This window comes from Phytophthora infestans, genomic scaffold (assembly GCF_000142945.1).
Source record: "Phytophthora infestans T30-4 supercont1.13 genomic scaffold, whole genome shotgun sequence".
In the NCBI taxonomy this organism is placed as follows: Eukaryota; Oomycota; class Peronosporomycetes; order Peronosporales; family Peronosporaceae; genus Phytophthora; species Phytophthora infestans.
Window position 1 is genome coordinate 384,269 of NW_003303746.1, and position 17,564 is coordinate 401,832.

Consider the following 17,564-nt stretch of genomic DNA (forward strand, 5'->3'; position numbering starts at 1 on the left):
ATGGCTCATGGCGTTCAGACATGCATACAAAGATGAGGTCATATCTCGCATTCCAGGTCTAAGAGCAAACAGCGTTCACGCTGTCGAAGTCTCAAACTTCACTCCAAGGTCGACAGAGACCTTCGACACAGTTAACAGTGTCCCGTCGCGAGACGGACAGAGATCGTATCTCTCGTTGGCACTTCCAGTGCCTCAGCATCCAGCTGACTTCCTTTCCAGGGTGGAGCGACGGGCGTAGTTGCCCGAGGCTCCCGAGTCAATCAAGACTCTTCATGGCTTTGCAAAGCTCTTCACGTTCGCTTTGACGAGCAGCAAGCCCGGCTTGCACACACTCTTCTCGTAAGAGAGCTCAGCTCTCTTCGAGGCTGAGCCCCGTTGCCCTCTGCCTCTTCGAGACACAACAGAACTCAGTTCTTCCCCAGAAGAGCGCCCCGCGCCTACTGGGAGTTGCCGTTTTCCGGCGATGACCCGGAGGGTTGGCTCGCCGGAGCCTCGCGCTTCTTGCGCAGAGGGCAATAGGCCCTCAAGTGCTTAGTGCTATTGCACACAAAGCATCGGCGGATGCCGGCGCGCTGCTCCGCAGCAAGAAGCTCCGCTTCTTCATCTTCAGCATAGCTGAGTTCCATCGGCTCTGGACCGCTCGAAGAGCTTGCGCTACCAGCGCTCCAACCAGGTCGCGCCGACCTGAAGTTGTGCTCGGCATTACCCCTCCACTTCACCAAGTACTGGGTACGACCCTGGCGTCTACGCCACGCCACAAGGCGTTCCACGTGAAAGTGAAGCTCACCATGCTCATCGAGCAGAGCTGAAGGAGGCCTTGCCTCAGCTGGGCTCTTGGGGGGAGAGTCAGCACTTGCCGGAACGGCGTCTGCGTCCATACGACGCCGGCGTCCACGACGCGAACGTTCCCGTTCACCGCCCATCGGTCGATCTCGAAGAGATGATCTACCTTGTGGATAGGTTAGAGCCACCACTGTTGACTCACAACCAGGTCTCGGACCTTGAGCGTCCAGTCGCTCGGCTGAGCGTTCAGCTTGGCTTGCTCCTGCATCTCGAGCACTTCGCTCCGCGACCTGTGGCTCTGCCACATGCTGTTGATCAGCCATCTGTGGATCCACCACTTGCTGTCGTTCAGCCTCCCGTGGCTCTACCACTTGCTGCCCTGCAGCTGTCCGTGGTCCAGCCACCGTTGGTGCCAACGCCTCCGCGCTCACCTGAGCAGGGTCTTGATATGGCTTAAGCAAGCCAACATAGAAGCCCGGATGCGTGCGCATCTTCTTCGGAAGGTTGAGCGTATACGCTAGGCCCTTCCTGGCCACGACCTTAAACGGTCCTATGAACCGAGGTCTTAACTTCCTTTTGAAGACTGCAGACACTGCATGAGTAGGTAGGTTTTTAGCGTTTAATAAAACTTGGTCTCCGACCTCAAACCTCTCAACATTGCTTCTGCCCTTGGCATCTGCATGTTCCTTCTGCGTGTCTTGGCTTTCAGCCATAGCGTCGCGTACTTGACGCATTACGCTCAGTCTCAAAGAGCCAAAGTCATCGACTTGCTTGCGAACCGCAATAGGGCTGACATCAGCTAGCTGCTCGGCTATCCCTCCCCCATCAAGCCCTGAGCCACTGCGTGGTGGCGTCAGTGAGACGCGAGGGCTAACCAAGCCGTTCACATAGAACGGAGTGTAGCCTGTCGAGGCGTGCACTGCATTATTTAATGCGAACTCAACGAGTGGGAGCATCTGGCTCCAGCGTTTTGGCGCCTCAGCGCATACGCTTCGAAGGATTCCGCCACAACGCGATTCACGCGTTCGGTTTGACCATCGGTCTGCGGATGGTCCGCTGTGGACATGTCCAAACGAGTGCCGAGCACTCTGAAGAGGGACGTCCAGAACTTAGCGGTGAAGCGCGGGTCTCGATCCGAGACAATTGCCTCAGGCAAGCCATGTTGGCGAAAGACTCGGTCTAAAAACAGCAAAGCTGTACCTTCACCATCAATGGTGTCCGGCACTGCCGCTAAATGAGCCATCTTGCTCAATCGGTCTACAAAGACCACTATACCCGTGTTTCCCGCCTTATCCTTGGGAAGGCCAAACACGAAGTCCATACTCATGGACTGCCAGCATCCCTTGGGGGCAGGCAAACTCGCCAATGGCGCTGCCGTTCTCGGCGCGGACTTTGTCCGCTGACACGTCTCATACGTGCGTACATATACCCTCACTCACAGAACTCATGGGAGTTTGAGGCTATCCTCCGGCAAGATTGCCCTGACGTCGTTGACGCTTACGACCGGGCACATCATGTGCCGAAGCGCCACCATGGCGTGCAACAGCGTCGCCAGGCGCTTCTCGGACTGGCGTACGGGCATCGCCCTTATAGCTCAATGGTAGAGCTCCGGCCTATCAAGCCAAAGGCCAGTGGTTTGATCCCCGTCCGGGACACCACTTTCGCTGCTACAGCGCATCCACATTTAAAGCATGCTCATGGAGCAAGTTGTTTCAAAACAACTATGCGTCTATCGAGACGCTTGTGCCTGAACCTTGTTCAGCACAACACGAAGCACCTGCTTCCTTCGGGACCATGTCCCTAACACTACGAGGTCTCTCCACCTCCTGCTCCCGCTGCGAGCACCGCTCATACGTACGAGCTGGCTGCTGCAGCCACGGGTCAGAGCCTGAGCTCAACTACTGACCTGATCGCTCCCCACTCTAGTGGGAGGCGCCCAAACCGACTACTCATGGTATGAGAGGGCTGCGCCCGGGTGAATTTGAACCACCGACCTGTGGCTTCCAAAGCCAGCGCTCGACCACTGAGCTGAAAGGGCGTTGCCCTTAAGCTTGTCCTTTCAGGGACAGCAGTTTCATGTGAACGAAAGGGCTGTGCCCTGGTGGGTTCGAACACGACCTGTGGCTTCCAAAGCCAACGCTCGACACTGAGCTAAAAGAGGATTGCTCTTAAGCTTGTCCAAGCGTGACAATCGTTCATGGAACGACAGGGCTGTGCCCTGGTGGGTTCGAACCACCGACCTGTGGCTCTCAAAGCCAACGCTCAACCATTGAGCTAAAAGGGTGTTGCCCTTAAGCTTGTCCAAGCGTGAACAATCGTTCATGGAACGAGAGGGCTGTGCCCTGGTGGGGTCGAACCACCGACATATCGCTTGTGAAGCGAGTGTTCAACCGCTGAGCTGTTGTTGACGACTCGAATGTGTCAAGAGCATTGCTCTAAGCGGTTTGCAACTCTTCGAGTAGGCGCGGAGCGCGAGCGTAGGTCTGAGACCGCTTGAGAGCAAGATGCGCGCTGCGCTTGAAACATTGGGCCCGTGGGCCGTGGGCCGACGACGAGAAGTTGGGCATCAACGATGCGTAGGCGTTTGTGAGCTCACGGAGCTGTACAACGCTGGGGTGAGGTGTAGTAACCTTCACCGTCTTAACAAGACGTGACCTCGCTGAGGAAAGTTTCGAGAACGGAATGTTCTCATCTTAGTGGGGGAGAGTGTAACGGGGTTACATAGTGTGGAACACACAGGGGTACGAAGTACCCGGAGAGTTAACAAACTATCAGTACATAAGTTGGAGAGTTAACAACGTCTCTCAGTACGTTGGCCGAAAGCCACACGTTATGCATTTGATTAGGTTTAACTATGCTAGATAGTTAAACAGACACATTTACCCCTAGGCGGCTTGGCCACAATAATAGTAAATAAAACACTTCTGGTTTTGAAGCATAAAAGTTAAGGTGTTAACTTTGAGCCCTGGTCTTGGGCTGTAAGTTCCTTTGGATAAGGAACTTATTATTAGTGACTCTTTGAGTCGAACGTCTTCCTCTGACGCTAAAGCTACGGCATCCCCGCTGCAACGAGCGTAAGGGTTGTACGGAGATGTCTGAGGACGAGCTGGAGAACGAGTTCGTGCAGAACGTTTGTGTCGGACTCGAAGAGGACGTCGTGCCAATCTCGGAACACCCTGCGGAGGAGAAGGGAACGTTACCATTTCGATGATTTCCATAATTCGTAACCGAGTGTACGAACTCCTCAAACAAGAGCAGAACGCTACGAAGGACCGTCAATCCGACGTTCCTGAGAGCGGGGAAAACAGTAATGCTGAGGACGACATCCCACCTTTGCGCGACAAAGAGAACAGAGTTTTCTTGGACGAATACTCGTTCCGAGGATACCTCGTCGAAGTGGGTGGAACGCTGGCTGAGACGTTCAAAATCGAGCGTTGGCCTGGGCACGTGACTATTTTGGGACATAAGCTTCCGTTATTCGCGACAAGTTGTATGACAGACTGGACAAGACGTCAAAATTAGTGGCTGCGACCGTTGGGACAAGTTCCAGGAAGAGGGTGACTTTCGGTGTGACTATCAGGGACGGAGATCCCAAAATAGGAGAAGAGGAGCCCGAGGTTTATTCCTTAAACGTGAGAAGAGCCCCCAAGCCGCGGAGAAGCCCTGGGCTGCGCGAAGTGAGCGGCGATGACGTCTTCGACGACGGCGAAAGTGTCGTGCCGGATGGCAAGCGTGTCATCTGCAGCGTTGGGGGTGTGCAAGCGCTGTCGGACGGCTTTATCGATTGCTGCCCGTCCGAAATTCTGGCGGATACAGGTGCGGTTGCCAGTCGTGTCGACAAACGCGTGCTTAGGCGTCTCGGACGAGCCTCCGAACCTCTACGACCTTATACTGGAGGCTTGGATAGTGTCTCGGGGCACAAGATTCGCGTTAGTGGGGTAATCGACTTGCCCGTCACGCTTGGAACGCTGGAGAAGACGCTTCCTTTCGTCGTGACCGATCACTTGTTTGTGGACGCAATTCTCGGAACGGACTCGCTAAGGGCGTTCCGCGCGGTGATTGGCCTCAAGGAGCAGTCGATGACACTGAAGGAGACGGGAGACGTGATCCCGTTGGGTGCGACAAGGGTCGAAGAAACCTACGCGGCTACGATATCGTCGACGGTGCGACGTCAGGCTTTAGTGAGATCGAGCGTTCGCGGAACGATGAAGGACCACTCAGTTGTGTTGGTCGAGGGCGTTCCCGGAACGGACGAGGCTTTGAGAGTCGCGAGGACGTTGTGTACCGTGACGTATGGAACGGTGTTGGTCGAAGTGTGTAATGCTTCCGCGGAAGAGGTAGAGATCAAGTCTGGCGCGTACGTCGCTGCTGTAACCACCGTTCCCAAGTCGGCGTTCGCAACTAGAGCCTCTGAGTCAGATGGAACGACGAGGAACGTAGGCGCAGTGCTGAGTACGGTGAAAGGGAACGTGACGGCTGAAGTTGGAACGATCGAGGCTGAGATGAGTGCCGCCATGGACGACAGCGAGGAAGACGATTTCAAAGTTGACTTCGAAGACTCGTCACTCGGAGCAGAACAGAGGGGTCTGTTCGCGAAGATGTTGAAGGACCTGAGAGACTTATTCGTCAAAACTTCAAAGAAGCCTGGGAGGACGGACCTGCTACGTTTCAGCATCGACTCCGGAGATCACGCGCCTATTAAACAGCCTCCGTACAGAGTGTCGAAAGCTGAAGGAGATGTCATGGAAGCTGAGATTCAAGAATACCTGGATCTCGGACTTATCAGACCGTCGACAAGCCCGTGGGCCAGTCCTGTGTTGATGATAAGGAAGCCTGATGGTGGCGTAAGATTCTGCATCGATTATCGGAAACTAAACGCTGTGACCGTGAAGGACAGTTATCCAATGCCTTTGATCGACGACATCCTGGACGTTCTGTGGAACGCGAAGCTTTTCTCCACGATGGACATCGCTTCGGGATATTGGAACGTTCCAATGGATCTCGACAGCGTGGAGAAGACGGCTTTCACGAGCAAATTCGGCCTCTACGAGTGGTTAGTTATGCCGTTTGGCTTGTGCAACGCCGTGCCTGCATTCGAGCGTCTGATGGAGAACGTTCTCGTTGATCTCAAGTGAAGGACGTGTCTCGTCTACTTAGACGACTGTGTTGTCTTCAGTGACGACTTCCCGACACATCTGATCCGAGTACGCCAGGTTCTGGAACGTTTCCGAGCGGCAGGGTTCAAGTTGAAAATGAAGAAGTGCCATTGGGGACGTGACCAAGTGGCGTTCCTAGGGCATATCATGACTCCGACTGGAATCCTACCGAGCCCTGAGAAGGCAAAAGCGGTGATGAACATCGAGAGACCGCATGACTTGCACACGGTTAGAGCATTCCTGGGTCTGACAAGCTACTTTCGACGCTACATACCGGGATTCGCTGCGATCCCTGCGCCGCTGGAACGCTGGAAGCAGAAGGACGTCGAGTTCAGGTGGAACGACGACTATGAGGGCGCGTTCCGATAACTACAACGAGCGTTAGTGAAACCACCAATACCGGTGTATCCAGACTTCAAGAAGAGGTTTAAGCTCTATGTAGATTCGTCACACTTAGCGGTGGGAGCATGTCTGATGCAAGAGGTCGACAAGAGAGACAGGGCGATCGCGTACGCGAGTAAGATGCTGGTTGGATCACAGCGGAACTGAATTAATAAGACAAGTGGAATGACAGAAATTGAGTGCCGGGGAATCGTATGGTCGACACGCAAGTTCCGGTGTTATCTGAGTCACGCGGAATTTGATCTGTACACTGACCATCAAGCTCTCACGTGGATCTTCGGCGAGACAACAAGAACGTCAAACGCCAAGTTGGCACGATGGGCCATGGAGCTGTCGCAGCTACGGTTTAGGATATACCACAAGCCTGGAACGTCGATGGGACACGCGGATGGTTTGTCGAGACTGTATCACCGACCGGATGCTGGTCTTGTTAGCGCGATCAGAATGGCGGACCTTCTCAACGACAGTGAGGGAGAGACTCCCGACTTACAAGTGCCGACTTCAGACGAAGTACAGACTCGACCTGGAACGCAAGCCTTAAACGGAGCGCTGGGTAGGAACGTCACCGACGTTCCAATCCCAGTCGGGGAGCCTGCCGAGACTACGGATCCTAACGGAGAAACCGAGAGGGGTAACCAACAGACCGAGGATGCGTCCGTAGCTGTCGAGCCCCTCACGCAAGCGGAGCAGGAGGAAGACTCGCAAGGGAGAGCTCTACAGACGAACTCATCACCGATTGACGTGTTTGGCTTGGACTATGACAAGTTCGTGGCTGAACAAGAACGTGTGCCCTGGATGCGAGCGCTGAAGGCGTTCCTGAAAGACGGAGCCTTGGCTCTTGATCCACAACTGAGAGTGAGTGTGCTGAAGATGTCTCCGCACTACTTGATTCGAAACGAAGTTCTGGCACGTCTCGTACATCTAGGAGCACGTGCCGGTCCAGCTAAAACGGTGTGCGTTCCAACTGTCCCGTTACCGTTCATCGAGACGGTCCTGCACTATTGTCACGCAGACATCTTCTCTGCACATTTAGGGAGAACGAAGACGACGGACAAGGTGAGACGCCACGCGCATTGGCATGGGTGGAGGAAGGACGTGATCGAGTACGTGCGTGAATATTCTATCTGCAGTGGAGGAAAGGGACATAGACCTTGGGGGGCTGGACTGATGCAACGGATGCCAGTTCAGGACTTGCCTGGCCCGTTCTCGCTACTCGTAGTCGACGCAATTGGACCATTGGTCGTCACTCCTCGTGGCAACAAGTACATCCTGGTGTTTGTGGACTATTTCACAAGATGGGTCGAGGCATTTGCGGTCGCTTCGTTGGACACGATCTCGTTTGTGAACGCAAAGATAAAGGGTGTTATATGCCGACATGGAGTACCGGAACGTCTACTAAGTGATCGTGGTTCCAACTTCACGTCCAATCTGGCCAAGTCTCTGTATCAGACGTTGGGGATTAAGAAGTTGTTCGGAGCGGCGTACCACCCGCAGACACAAGGTCTGGTGGAACGTTGTAAACGAAACGTTGATGGGCATGCTACGTATGTTTGTAAACGAGACGCAGACGGATTGGGACGTGTACCTGCTAAGGGTCCTATTTGTGTACCGGACGGCATATCACGAAGGCCTCGGTGACACCCCGTTCTTTAGTCTGTATGGACGTGATCCTGTGCTACCTATCGACTTGGCGTTCCTATACACGGGAAGGGACTGGAAGAGTAACGAAGTTGCGACGTACCGCCGGAAATTGTATCGCTCGTTGCGTGACTCGCGTCGTCTTGTGGAACGACAACTACTCAAGGCTCAGGATCGACACGAGCAGAGGTTGGACAACCAAGTGAAGGTGACATATGCTGAAGGAGACGCTGTCTGGGTGTACCAGTACTTTAGAGCACGGGTGGGGGAACGCAGGACGAAGAAGCTGGCGTTCTCCTGGCACGGTCCCTACCGTGTTGTTGACCAAGTCGGGGAGAACGCCTACAAGATCGCGATTCAGACGCACCCGAACAAGGTCGTCACGGTGAGCGTCAACCGTCTGAAGCGCTTTCAAGGACGCTGGAGTCGACCCTATGCAGACGAGAAGCCTGACAGAGTCGAAGAAGAAGAAGAGGATGAGGACGGTACAGGTTCATTGGACGTCGAGGACCTGCCGTCGACGAGCTTTGTGGAACGTCTCTCTATTGGCGAAGAAGAATCTGCGCTCTCGGGAGTGTCGTCGCCGATAGTGGACGTAATCGCGAAGAGAGTCGAAAAGCGTGAGTTGCAGTATCTCGTACTCACCGCCACGTATGAGACGTTCTGGTTGTCTCGAGCGGCGTTGGCACCGGAGTTTGGAACGATGATACGTGCCTTTGAGGACGCAGATCGGAAGAAGAGGGGTCTTCCGGAGTTGCGTCGGAACGTCAGGTTGGTCGAAGCCAATGCTGATGTCGACGATGCGGAGGTGTTGTTCTTGCTGGCAACGGGAGCCGGTTAGAATATGTGCAGTTGTGGGACTGCACGAGAGTGTTTGGAACTCGCTGAGTCTCAGAACACTGAGTGACGTGTACATATTTTCTATATTGGAACGACCACGGGTTGTTCTTTGGGCTCTACGGAGTTGGGTATTTTGGGAACGTCACGAGCATACGATGACTGAGTGTGTCGGGGTGGAACGTGAAGGAGTTTGTGAAGCATCAGTTTGGAACGTGAAGGGGTTTGTGAAGCATCCGTTTGGGACGTGAAGGAGTTTGTGAAGCATCAGTTTGGAAAGTGAGGAAGTTTATGAAGCGGTAGCTTAGAGTCCGAGGGAGTTCGAATGCGTTGGTTTGGAACGAGAAGTAGCGTTTTAAGGAAGATTCGTTCCGGCCGAGCGCTATGGACCATAATGATAAGATGGCGAGACGCAAGTGGGAAGGACTGGCTGGTCGTATAGAGAGTCGTGAGGAAAGAGAGCGAGCTAGCGTGGAGCGACTGCAAGGCATGCAGGCCGAAGGAACGTCGTCTGGAGTAAGGAACGAGAGTCCGAATGCAAGTGGAACGTCACGAGGGAACGTTCCAGATCTTCCTGTGGAAGACACCGTGCGACAGGCTCCGGGCAATGTGGCTCGGCGAGGTCACCGAGCGTCAGTCGGGGAGAATTGTCACGGTGTACAGTTAGATGGTGGATTAACGATGCTGGCTGACTGCCTGCAGAAGGTCTACTCACTCCAGAATCTCCGGACCACGTCCAAGCAAGCGGGACCTGCGACCAAGACAGTGACGTTCCAAGTGTGAAGTCGTGGAGCAGCTGGTCGTGGCGAGAATTGGAGCTGGACTGCCACGCACGAGGGATCTGCTAAAAGGTAAGAAGCTCTAAAAACGCTTAGCGAGGTAAATGAGGAAGTCAGTCGTGGATTTCCTTCTAACAAGCAACACAAGAATATATCAACTTTTACATTACTATCACAGTAGTGTCGCTAATACTACTACCTCCTACGTCGGCCCAAGATACTCACGACCCCGATTAGAGGAAGACCGCGATAAAAGCTACTTCAAAAGAATCGTATCCCTATTGAACCTATTTATAAGCATGGAGGTTATAAATCAGACAATTGTTATCTAAAGCAAGACGTTCGCGAAGGTGAGTTCAAAGTAACTAATTATCGCTCGAAACGTGAGGCTACCAGCTTGAAAAATGATATTGATTATGTTGCCACGCTAAGCTCGATATTGCAGAAGGTTAAAGCTGAACATCTTGATGTTGGAACAACGGAGATGAATAAAATCATTCATGCGAACAATCGTAAGATCTTAAGAGAGTCCGAGCTATTAGATACCGAACTACTAAGGCAGACGAAGCCTGGTGATAAACAGGTGAATAGTGATCGTCCATATGCAAGGTTAAGTATGCCAGATCAAGAGGCAAGGTCAATTTTTGAGGACTACATTAAGAAAACATATAATGATCATTCAGTTATTGACCTGAGAGTAATGTTATATATCCGGGGACAAGGCGCTTATACTCACTTCCTACTCACTTCCTAGTTTGGGACAAAGCAAAGGGTGATAACCATCGGTTTGGTATTAGAGCCATAAATCAGCATGATGCTAATAACGAAAGACGTACACTCCTGGACACAATTATACGGCCACCTCGTCGAGTGCCCATAACTCAGTCAATTTTTATTATTTGACGGTGCGGTTTTCACACAAGTTGCAAAACATGCTTCAAAATAGCAAGGATGTGCTAACGCTCGCGGTTTTGCACGTTATAGGGAGGCTCACATACAAAAAAGAGATTTGTCAGGCTGGACACAATTTACGGCCACCATTAGCTAGTGTCAATCGATTTAATGCACTAGAGAGCGAAAGCTCAAAGTAGTTGAATGGGGGTGTACACAATAGTATTATATGTAACGTGTTGCACTCGCACCTCCGCTAGATCCATATTGATGGAGAATTTTGAAATGTAAGATCGCGACGACTACACGGTGTTCTCCATATGATCTGCTATAGTAAAAAAAATGCGGATGGGTCTGTTGACACTACCGGTAGCTAAAAATTCTCCATCAATATCGATCAAGCAGAGGTGCGAGTGCAACACGCTACATATAATACAATAGTAAGCAGAATGAAGTTCTTGTGTGCCCGAGCCCAAGAAACCGACGACCGAGGAAGTGGTGATGTCGTGGCGGTTACGGACGCCATGCGACGCCATTTCTCAACGGGCAACCAAGCCATTCAGAAGAGTGACGAACACCGAAGTAGTTCAAACACCCTAAGGATTTTACATAAATAGTACCGTTAAGGGCGCTTGAGGATATGAGCGCCCTTAAAGTATTCATGATATTTTCTGAATTGTAAAACTTACACGTGAAATTTTAAATTCGCCGAAAATTACCAGTGTGTACACTACAATCTCAACTAAGTTCGAAGAATGCTGTTAAGTGCGATGAATCCTGGCCGTTTAATTTTGGGGCTCATTCGAGAAATTAGTGCCACGCGTCGAAAGCTGTCACTCACGGGAAGAATTCTACCTGTTTTCCTGCTAGACGATCACTCACGGACGCGACAGTTGACTGGAGATCGCAGCTTAAATGTCTGAAGGTACGTATCACAGCTTCTTTGCTATATTTGTGGTCATTACAAAAAAAACCAGCGTTAATGCTTCTGTTGTTTAGATGACATAGATGCCCTTTTCGAGCTAAGCTCTTCTTCTTCCGGGTCTGAAGACGACGACCGTGATATTGACATCACACTTGATAGCGATTCGAGTGATACGTTGCAGGAGCTTCTGGACGAAATTGGTTCGTGCTTTATTGCGAAAAATTATCGTATATGACTATAGTTTAGCTGTTTTTGATACTTCGGACAGATACAAGCCGGGCCTCCAAGAGAAAAAGTCGTCTGCACCAACTAACAACACCTACCAAACGACGACGGCACGCTGAAAGTGACGGCTCTGGCGAGGACAGTGTCGCGGAAACTATTTGTTTGGCGTCAGCAGATAATGGACAGGGCAAAGACACAAACATAGCCGCCCAAGATCCTAATGTCGACCGAACACCAAGGGTCAGACGCACCAAGTCGTATCCCGAACGTTTGGCAATGGAAACGTCCCGTGTGAGCTTTGTAAACAAAGTTCCGCCGATGCGACAGCTCGAGTTTTCGACATGGACCGAGTTCGGTGATGTTATGGAGAAATATTGCAGCGAACACTTCCTACTATTCAGGGCCCGAGACTCACAGACGGTGAAAAAACACAATACGTAAATAAGATTTATAATATAATTTAATACTTTTAGTTAAAACGTCTTCTTGGTCGTAAAACGAGAATCGACCGAACGATCGCTGGCTTGCTTCAGAACCAAGTGAACATTGTGAATCACTTGTTGTCGTCTATCCGAAGAACTTCCACACAGTCCCGTCCTGTTCAAACCATTCCTTTTTTTTTTGCAGCGCGTTGCGGGCCATCTTTCGAACGATACGCTGGCGAAAGTTTTGTCTCAATGGGACCTGTTCATGGTGAACAAATCTGAGGCCACCTGTACGCAAATAGGACCTACTCAAGCGGAATGGAAAGTGTATTGAGCTGGACAAGAAACCATAGTAGACGATACTTTATGGTCGTGCAGTTGCCTGTTTTACAAGAGCCGGCGACTTCCTTTGCCAGCATATCATGACGGTTGCCAGCAAAGGACATGAATTCATCTCGCTACCTGCGCTAGTAGTGCCCGCACGATGGAGTATGAAAACAACTGAAGAACTTTACGACACACTGGAAAAGGGTTTGGAGTCTGTTCGCCAAGTGATTAATATGGTGAAGGCTCGACCGATGAACTTAAGGGCGCCCAAAGCCCTTCCTGCACCCTTAAAAAGCAGCTTCACCTCCAAAGCGCGAGTCGGAAAGCGTTGTGTGGAGTATGTTCGTCTTCGACGCCAAGAGGAAGGTAATATGGTCGTGCTTCCAGGTGCTGAGAAGTATGCAAGGGCCCAAGCTCTATTCGGACCAGTAATTGAGAAGCTGAGTGGGTTATCTACCTTTGAATTCTACGAGCAGATGAACAATTGGAAGTCTTTCACCGAAAAACAACTTGGTGATTGTGCTGAGAACACATCCTCAACTGGTGCAGATTCTCCTTTTACTGAAGCTGACAGCGATTCTGACAGTATCTTTGATCCGCTAGACATCGCAGATGTGATGGCCGAAATGCAGGCCGATCAGGAATTGGGAATGGAGGGTGAGTCATTGGCGGTGTTGACACGAGAACGAAAATTTGCGAATGGCGAGCCTTCTCATCCTCCGTCGGAAGAGTCCGAACTTGAAGCCACCCAATTATCCGAAACACCAAAAGAAGACAAAACAAATGTTTGGCGAGATACACACGAAAAGTCTATTTCGAACAGCAATGCTTTGGAATGTAGCAAAGGCCGCCGCTGTGAGGACCGGTTAAACGAAAACCAAAGTGTAATGACCCAACCACTGAATTCCCGCCGTGTTGAAGTGATAAAACTTCCAGATCCGAAGCCTCGTACCCGAATAAAGACAAGACAGGGGTGGATTGCCAAGCAACCCAAGTTGGCTGTTGTTCTGCTTTCATCGAAGGTTACTGTATCGCTGACCCAGATCATCCAGTGGGCTAAATATTTATTGAATGTGGAGAAGGTGTCAAACGTGCTCGACCAGTATCCTGTTCGCATGGATGACAAGTTTCTACAAGCCCGTCCTGTTACGTGCAAAGTTGCCGATGAAACCAGTGGTGACATCACAAATGACCATGCATTTGGCATACCTGCCTCTCTCTTGAAGAAAGCGTCTGCTGCAATAATCTTAAAACGCGAGGAGCTGCAAGCGGCAAATCAAGAAGCTCCGTGGGGTATGCTGGTCTCATTTGGCTCAGAAAATCTCGTTCTACACAGGTGGGTATTTTTTAATATGGATGGGTTAAGGGCGCCCTTAATGTGTCGCCCTACATGTGCTAAGGGTACTTTTAGAGAAATAAGGTTGCACCAATTTACACAAACACTACTAACCCCTTTTTGTATGGAACTTACAGCATTTTGTTAAACAGAATTGAGAATTTTTACGTACTCAAGGCAAAGGCCAGGGGATTTATCGACGATGTCAAGTGGCTGAACCAAGATTGGCGCCTTGTTCAAGCCCATCCAGTCGAACCTTTTTCCTTGGAGGTTAAAACAAGTGGACTACTACATTCAGAAACTGCAAAGGTTCACCAAGCTTTGGCTGAAGACGTGCGTCATAGATATTCAAACGGTTCGCTGATGACGATTTTGAAGAGCAAGTCGGGGTCCGCTTTCGTTAATTTTATGGATGTAGCTGCCATAATTCCTCGCAACGCAATGATGAACGACGCAGTAATCGGGATGGGGATACAGATGATCACTGAAACGGTTAAAGGAGCTGTTGGTTTGTCTTCGGTGCTGATATGGCCAAACCAGCCAAAACAGTGACTATCGGAGACACCATTCGTGATTCTGCCATTGAATGTGGATAGTATTCACTGGGGTGTTATCATCGTGGAGGTAGCGTTTCCAACAACATTACGCGTACATTTTTACGAGCCTTTGCATCAACGATGTTATCGAAGAGCGATGAAAAATGCCTGGGAAAACACGTTGATGTCATATTTGGAAAAATGGCACACAGGAAGTGGGGCCAAGGAGCAATTTCCCAAAGAAATTCAAAAAAAGTAGATTGACGAGCCTTCTCAGCCCGATGGTACAAGCTGTGGACTTCTGATGTTGGGAATGGTTTACGCTTTCTTGCGCAACGCCCATAGGTTTGAGCGTCATCGTATCACGGAGGCCTACGTAAGAGTGATGCGGCTGAGGTTGACGTGGCTGCTGCTGTGTACAACAAATCCTGCCCTACGGAATGAAGAGGAGTTTAAAAAAATGCAGAAGACGGATGAAGAAGTTGCTAAGTTTACACGACAATGATCAGGCGTTTCAATGCTCGAGGTACTGCTTCACGCGAAGAGATTGCTCATTACTATAAGAATAAGAATAAAAAGTTAAACGTTTTGGTTGAGAAGAGCTTACCAACATAGAATTCAGCATCCACTTCACTGAGCAGGAGGGTAATTCATAAGAACTCTAATAACACGCCCCAGCACCATCCCATACGACGACAGAAAACCGCTCGGAGTTGGAACCTCTCCGATGCTTGCATACAGCTCATTGATGATCTCTGCCTCGCGAAGCAACATTGCTTCGAGCTATTCGCGAGCGTACAGCACGTCATTGAGCGCCTCCATCATCTTCTCCATCTTGTCGTGTATCTCTTGCAGAGCCTGTGATCTTGAACGCAGCAATTCACGCGCCAAACCTTGTTGATCCATAGCAATTACCTTTTTCTTTGTTTGCTGTTTTGGAAAAGAGATCAGACGAGGTTATTGTAAATGTTGTAGCATCATTTTATTTTCGTAAAACTTCGCCTCTATCGGCATATTTTGTGGTATTTTATTATCATTATTAAGGGCGCACTTCAGTGTTAATGGTGCTTCACTGCAATAAAGGTGCTTCAAGGCTGTCGTATTGTCATAACGTTAGGGTGCTCTAACGCCATTCGACGAACACGGTAAGAGATCTTAGGATCTAATATCGAGTTGCTGGATGAAGGTTAACGACTAGTGAGCAGCAGGCACGCAGTGCACATGTAGGGTAGGATCAGTAGCTAATTTGCGGATAAACGAGTAGGTCGCCGTACGGTCTGGTGCGGGGCTGAAGCAGACAACCCGCGTGTCAAATAGACGTTGGCTTGCTAGCCGAAGTAGTCAAAGCCCCCAGGAGGTGTGGGAGAGTTGGTTCAAGTCCCACGAGCAGACGCGGTTCGAGTCCGTTTATCGAGCGGTGAGTAGCTAACGAGGGTTCAAGTCCCCGGTTTGAGCCCAGAGCGCCTCGCCTCGACTGCTCAGAGAGTCTGATCCTCCTGGAAGTAGAGCTTAGCCGCTGCACTGCACCCGGAAAGAAGCTGTCGATCGCGTGCATATTGCGTGAATAGGATTGCATATATAGGTGAGCGACAGCTGTGACCACCGGCACCGATCCTTGGCCAGGAAACGGACTGGAGTGAGGTGTGCGGAGGTGACTGCAGAGAACAACGAGTGATACGTCCGTGACGAACACGTGAAAGAGCTCGCGAACATAAGAGAGAGCTTACTTGGTGGTCATACAGGGGCTTTCCAGACGAGGGACACCGGAGTGGTTTAAGTTCCCAACGAAGCTTAGCCCAGAGGCGCGAATCCGCCGCCGAACTGCTATCGAAGAAGCCGTGGGCGTACTCTTAATTCGAAGTACTGCACGTGTCCGGCGAGACACGAGTCCATAGCTACAGAGGTGGCAGACGTTATTGAGGTGTGAAGTGCAGCTGCAGTGAGCGTGCTCTTAACTCGAAGTACTGTACGTATCCGGCGAGATACGGGTTCACAGCGGCAGCAGGGAACACCAATCGCAGCAGATGTCGAGAGAGAGAGAGAGAAAGAGAGAGAGAGAGAGAGAGAGAGAGAGAGAGAGAGAGAGAAAGAGAGAGAGAGAGAGAAAGAGAGAGAGAGAGAGAGAGAGAGAGAGAGAGAGAGAGAGAGAGAGAGAAAGAAGAAAAGCGACTAAAAGAAATAACACTTCGTTGATCCACGGGGTAGTAGCAGTAGTAGATCAAGAAGCAGGCAAGATGCCAGCAGTCTCTAGAAGGGCGAGCCAATCCGGGACAGGAGGATGCCGACACAAAAGAAAGCGCGCCAGACCAGGACGCACTTGAGAATAAGAACCAATGACGATGAAAGTGACGAGGAAGAAGTACACGTAAGCAGCGGAGTGACCATATCCGTCGCTGACGACGAACTGCCCGAGGCGTCGAGCGAGGGAGAGGTCAACAACCAAGCTCGCGACGGTCACGATGATGGAAGGCGTAGAGTTCATCATGGGTCCGGTAGGCGTGGCAACGAAGATGATGGTGGTAGCGATGGTCGACGACGAGGTGGCAACACCCCAAGAAGAAGCAGCAGGGACGATGACTCTGGCGGACGAGAAGGCGACAACAATGGGCAGCTTGATGAAATTGGAAGTGTACAGTGGCAGCCGAGCCAACGACGTGTGCCGTCAAACCAGATGCAGCACGACGATGACGCCGCGCAGCCCGACAGCAATAACGACAAAAACATGGGCTGGTGGGACACCTTGATGCCAGATCAGCAGCGACACTTGGCGAAGAGGCTGTTCAACCAAGCGCCAGCAGCAACAGCACTGTTCACTGTCGTGGTGCAGGCACCAGAGCTGTCAGCCCCGCGCCGGCCCAAGATGAAGACTTTGAACTTGACAGACTTCAAGGGGTAGCCGAGCGAGTCTGTGGAGGCCTGGCTGGCGACAATTCCCCAAGAAGTGGAGCGGCAACTTAGTCTCGGAGGCGACACTTGGTCCGCGCTCGAGCTTTTTTACGGAGCGACAGCCTACCTGAAAGAAGATGCCAGTGAGTGGTTAATTACGCTAAGAGAAATCATGCATGAGGAAGATAAGAACTTGGCGTACCTGGTCAAGATGATGAGGAAAAAGTTTGGGCGACGAGAGAGTATGTTCCGCGCGCAGCAGCGCTTGGCAGCTCGGCGACAGATGCCGGGCGAACGACTAGTCGATTATGCTCGCCAGCTTACGCGCATCGGGTTCGAGACGAGGGTACCTGCTGAATATTACGTGGACGCTTTTATCAATGGCCTCAATAATGAGAACGTCGCCATGATAATACAA

At 51.1% G+C, this 17,564-nt stretch overlaps 1 protein-coding gene across 1 annotated transcript; it reads left to right on the top strand.

Moving 5' to 3' along the window:
• Nucleotides 1–16,457: 16,457 nt before the first annotated feature.
• Nucleotides 16,458–17,245, top strand: PITG_08258 (cleavage induced hypothetical protein; the record flags this gene model as incomplete). The annotated part of the gene is made up of 1 exon (XM_002903629.1): nucleotides 16,458–17,245. The coding sequence occupies one exon, from the start codon at nucleotides 16,539–16,541 to the stop codon at nucleotides 17,154–17,156; it is 618 nt and encodes a 205-aa protein (XP_002903675.1).
• Nucleotides 17,246–17,564: the final 319 nt, after the last annotated feature.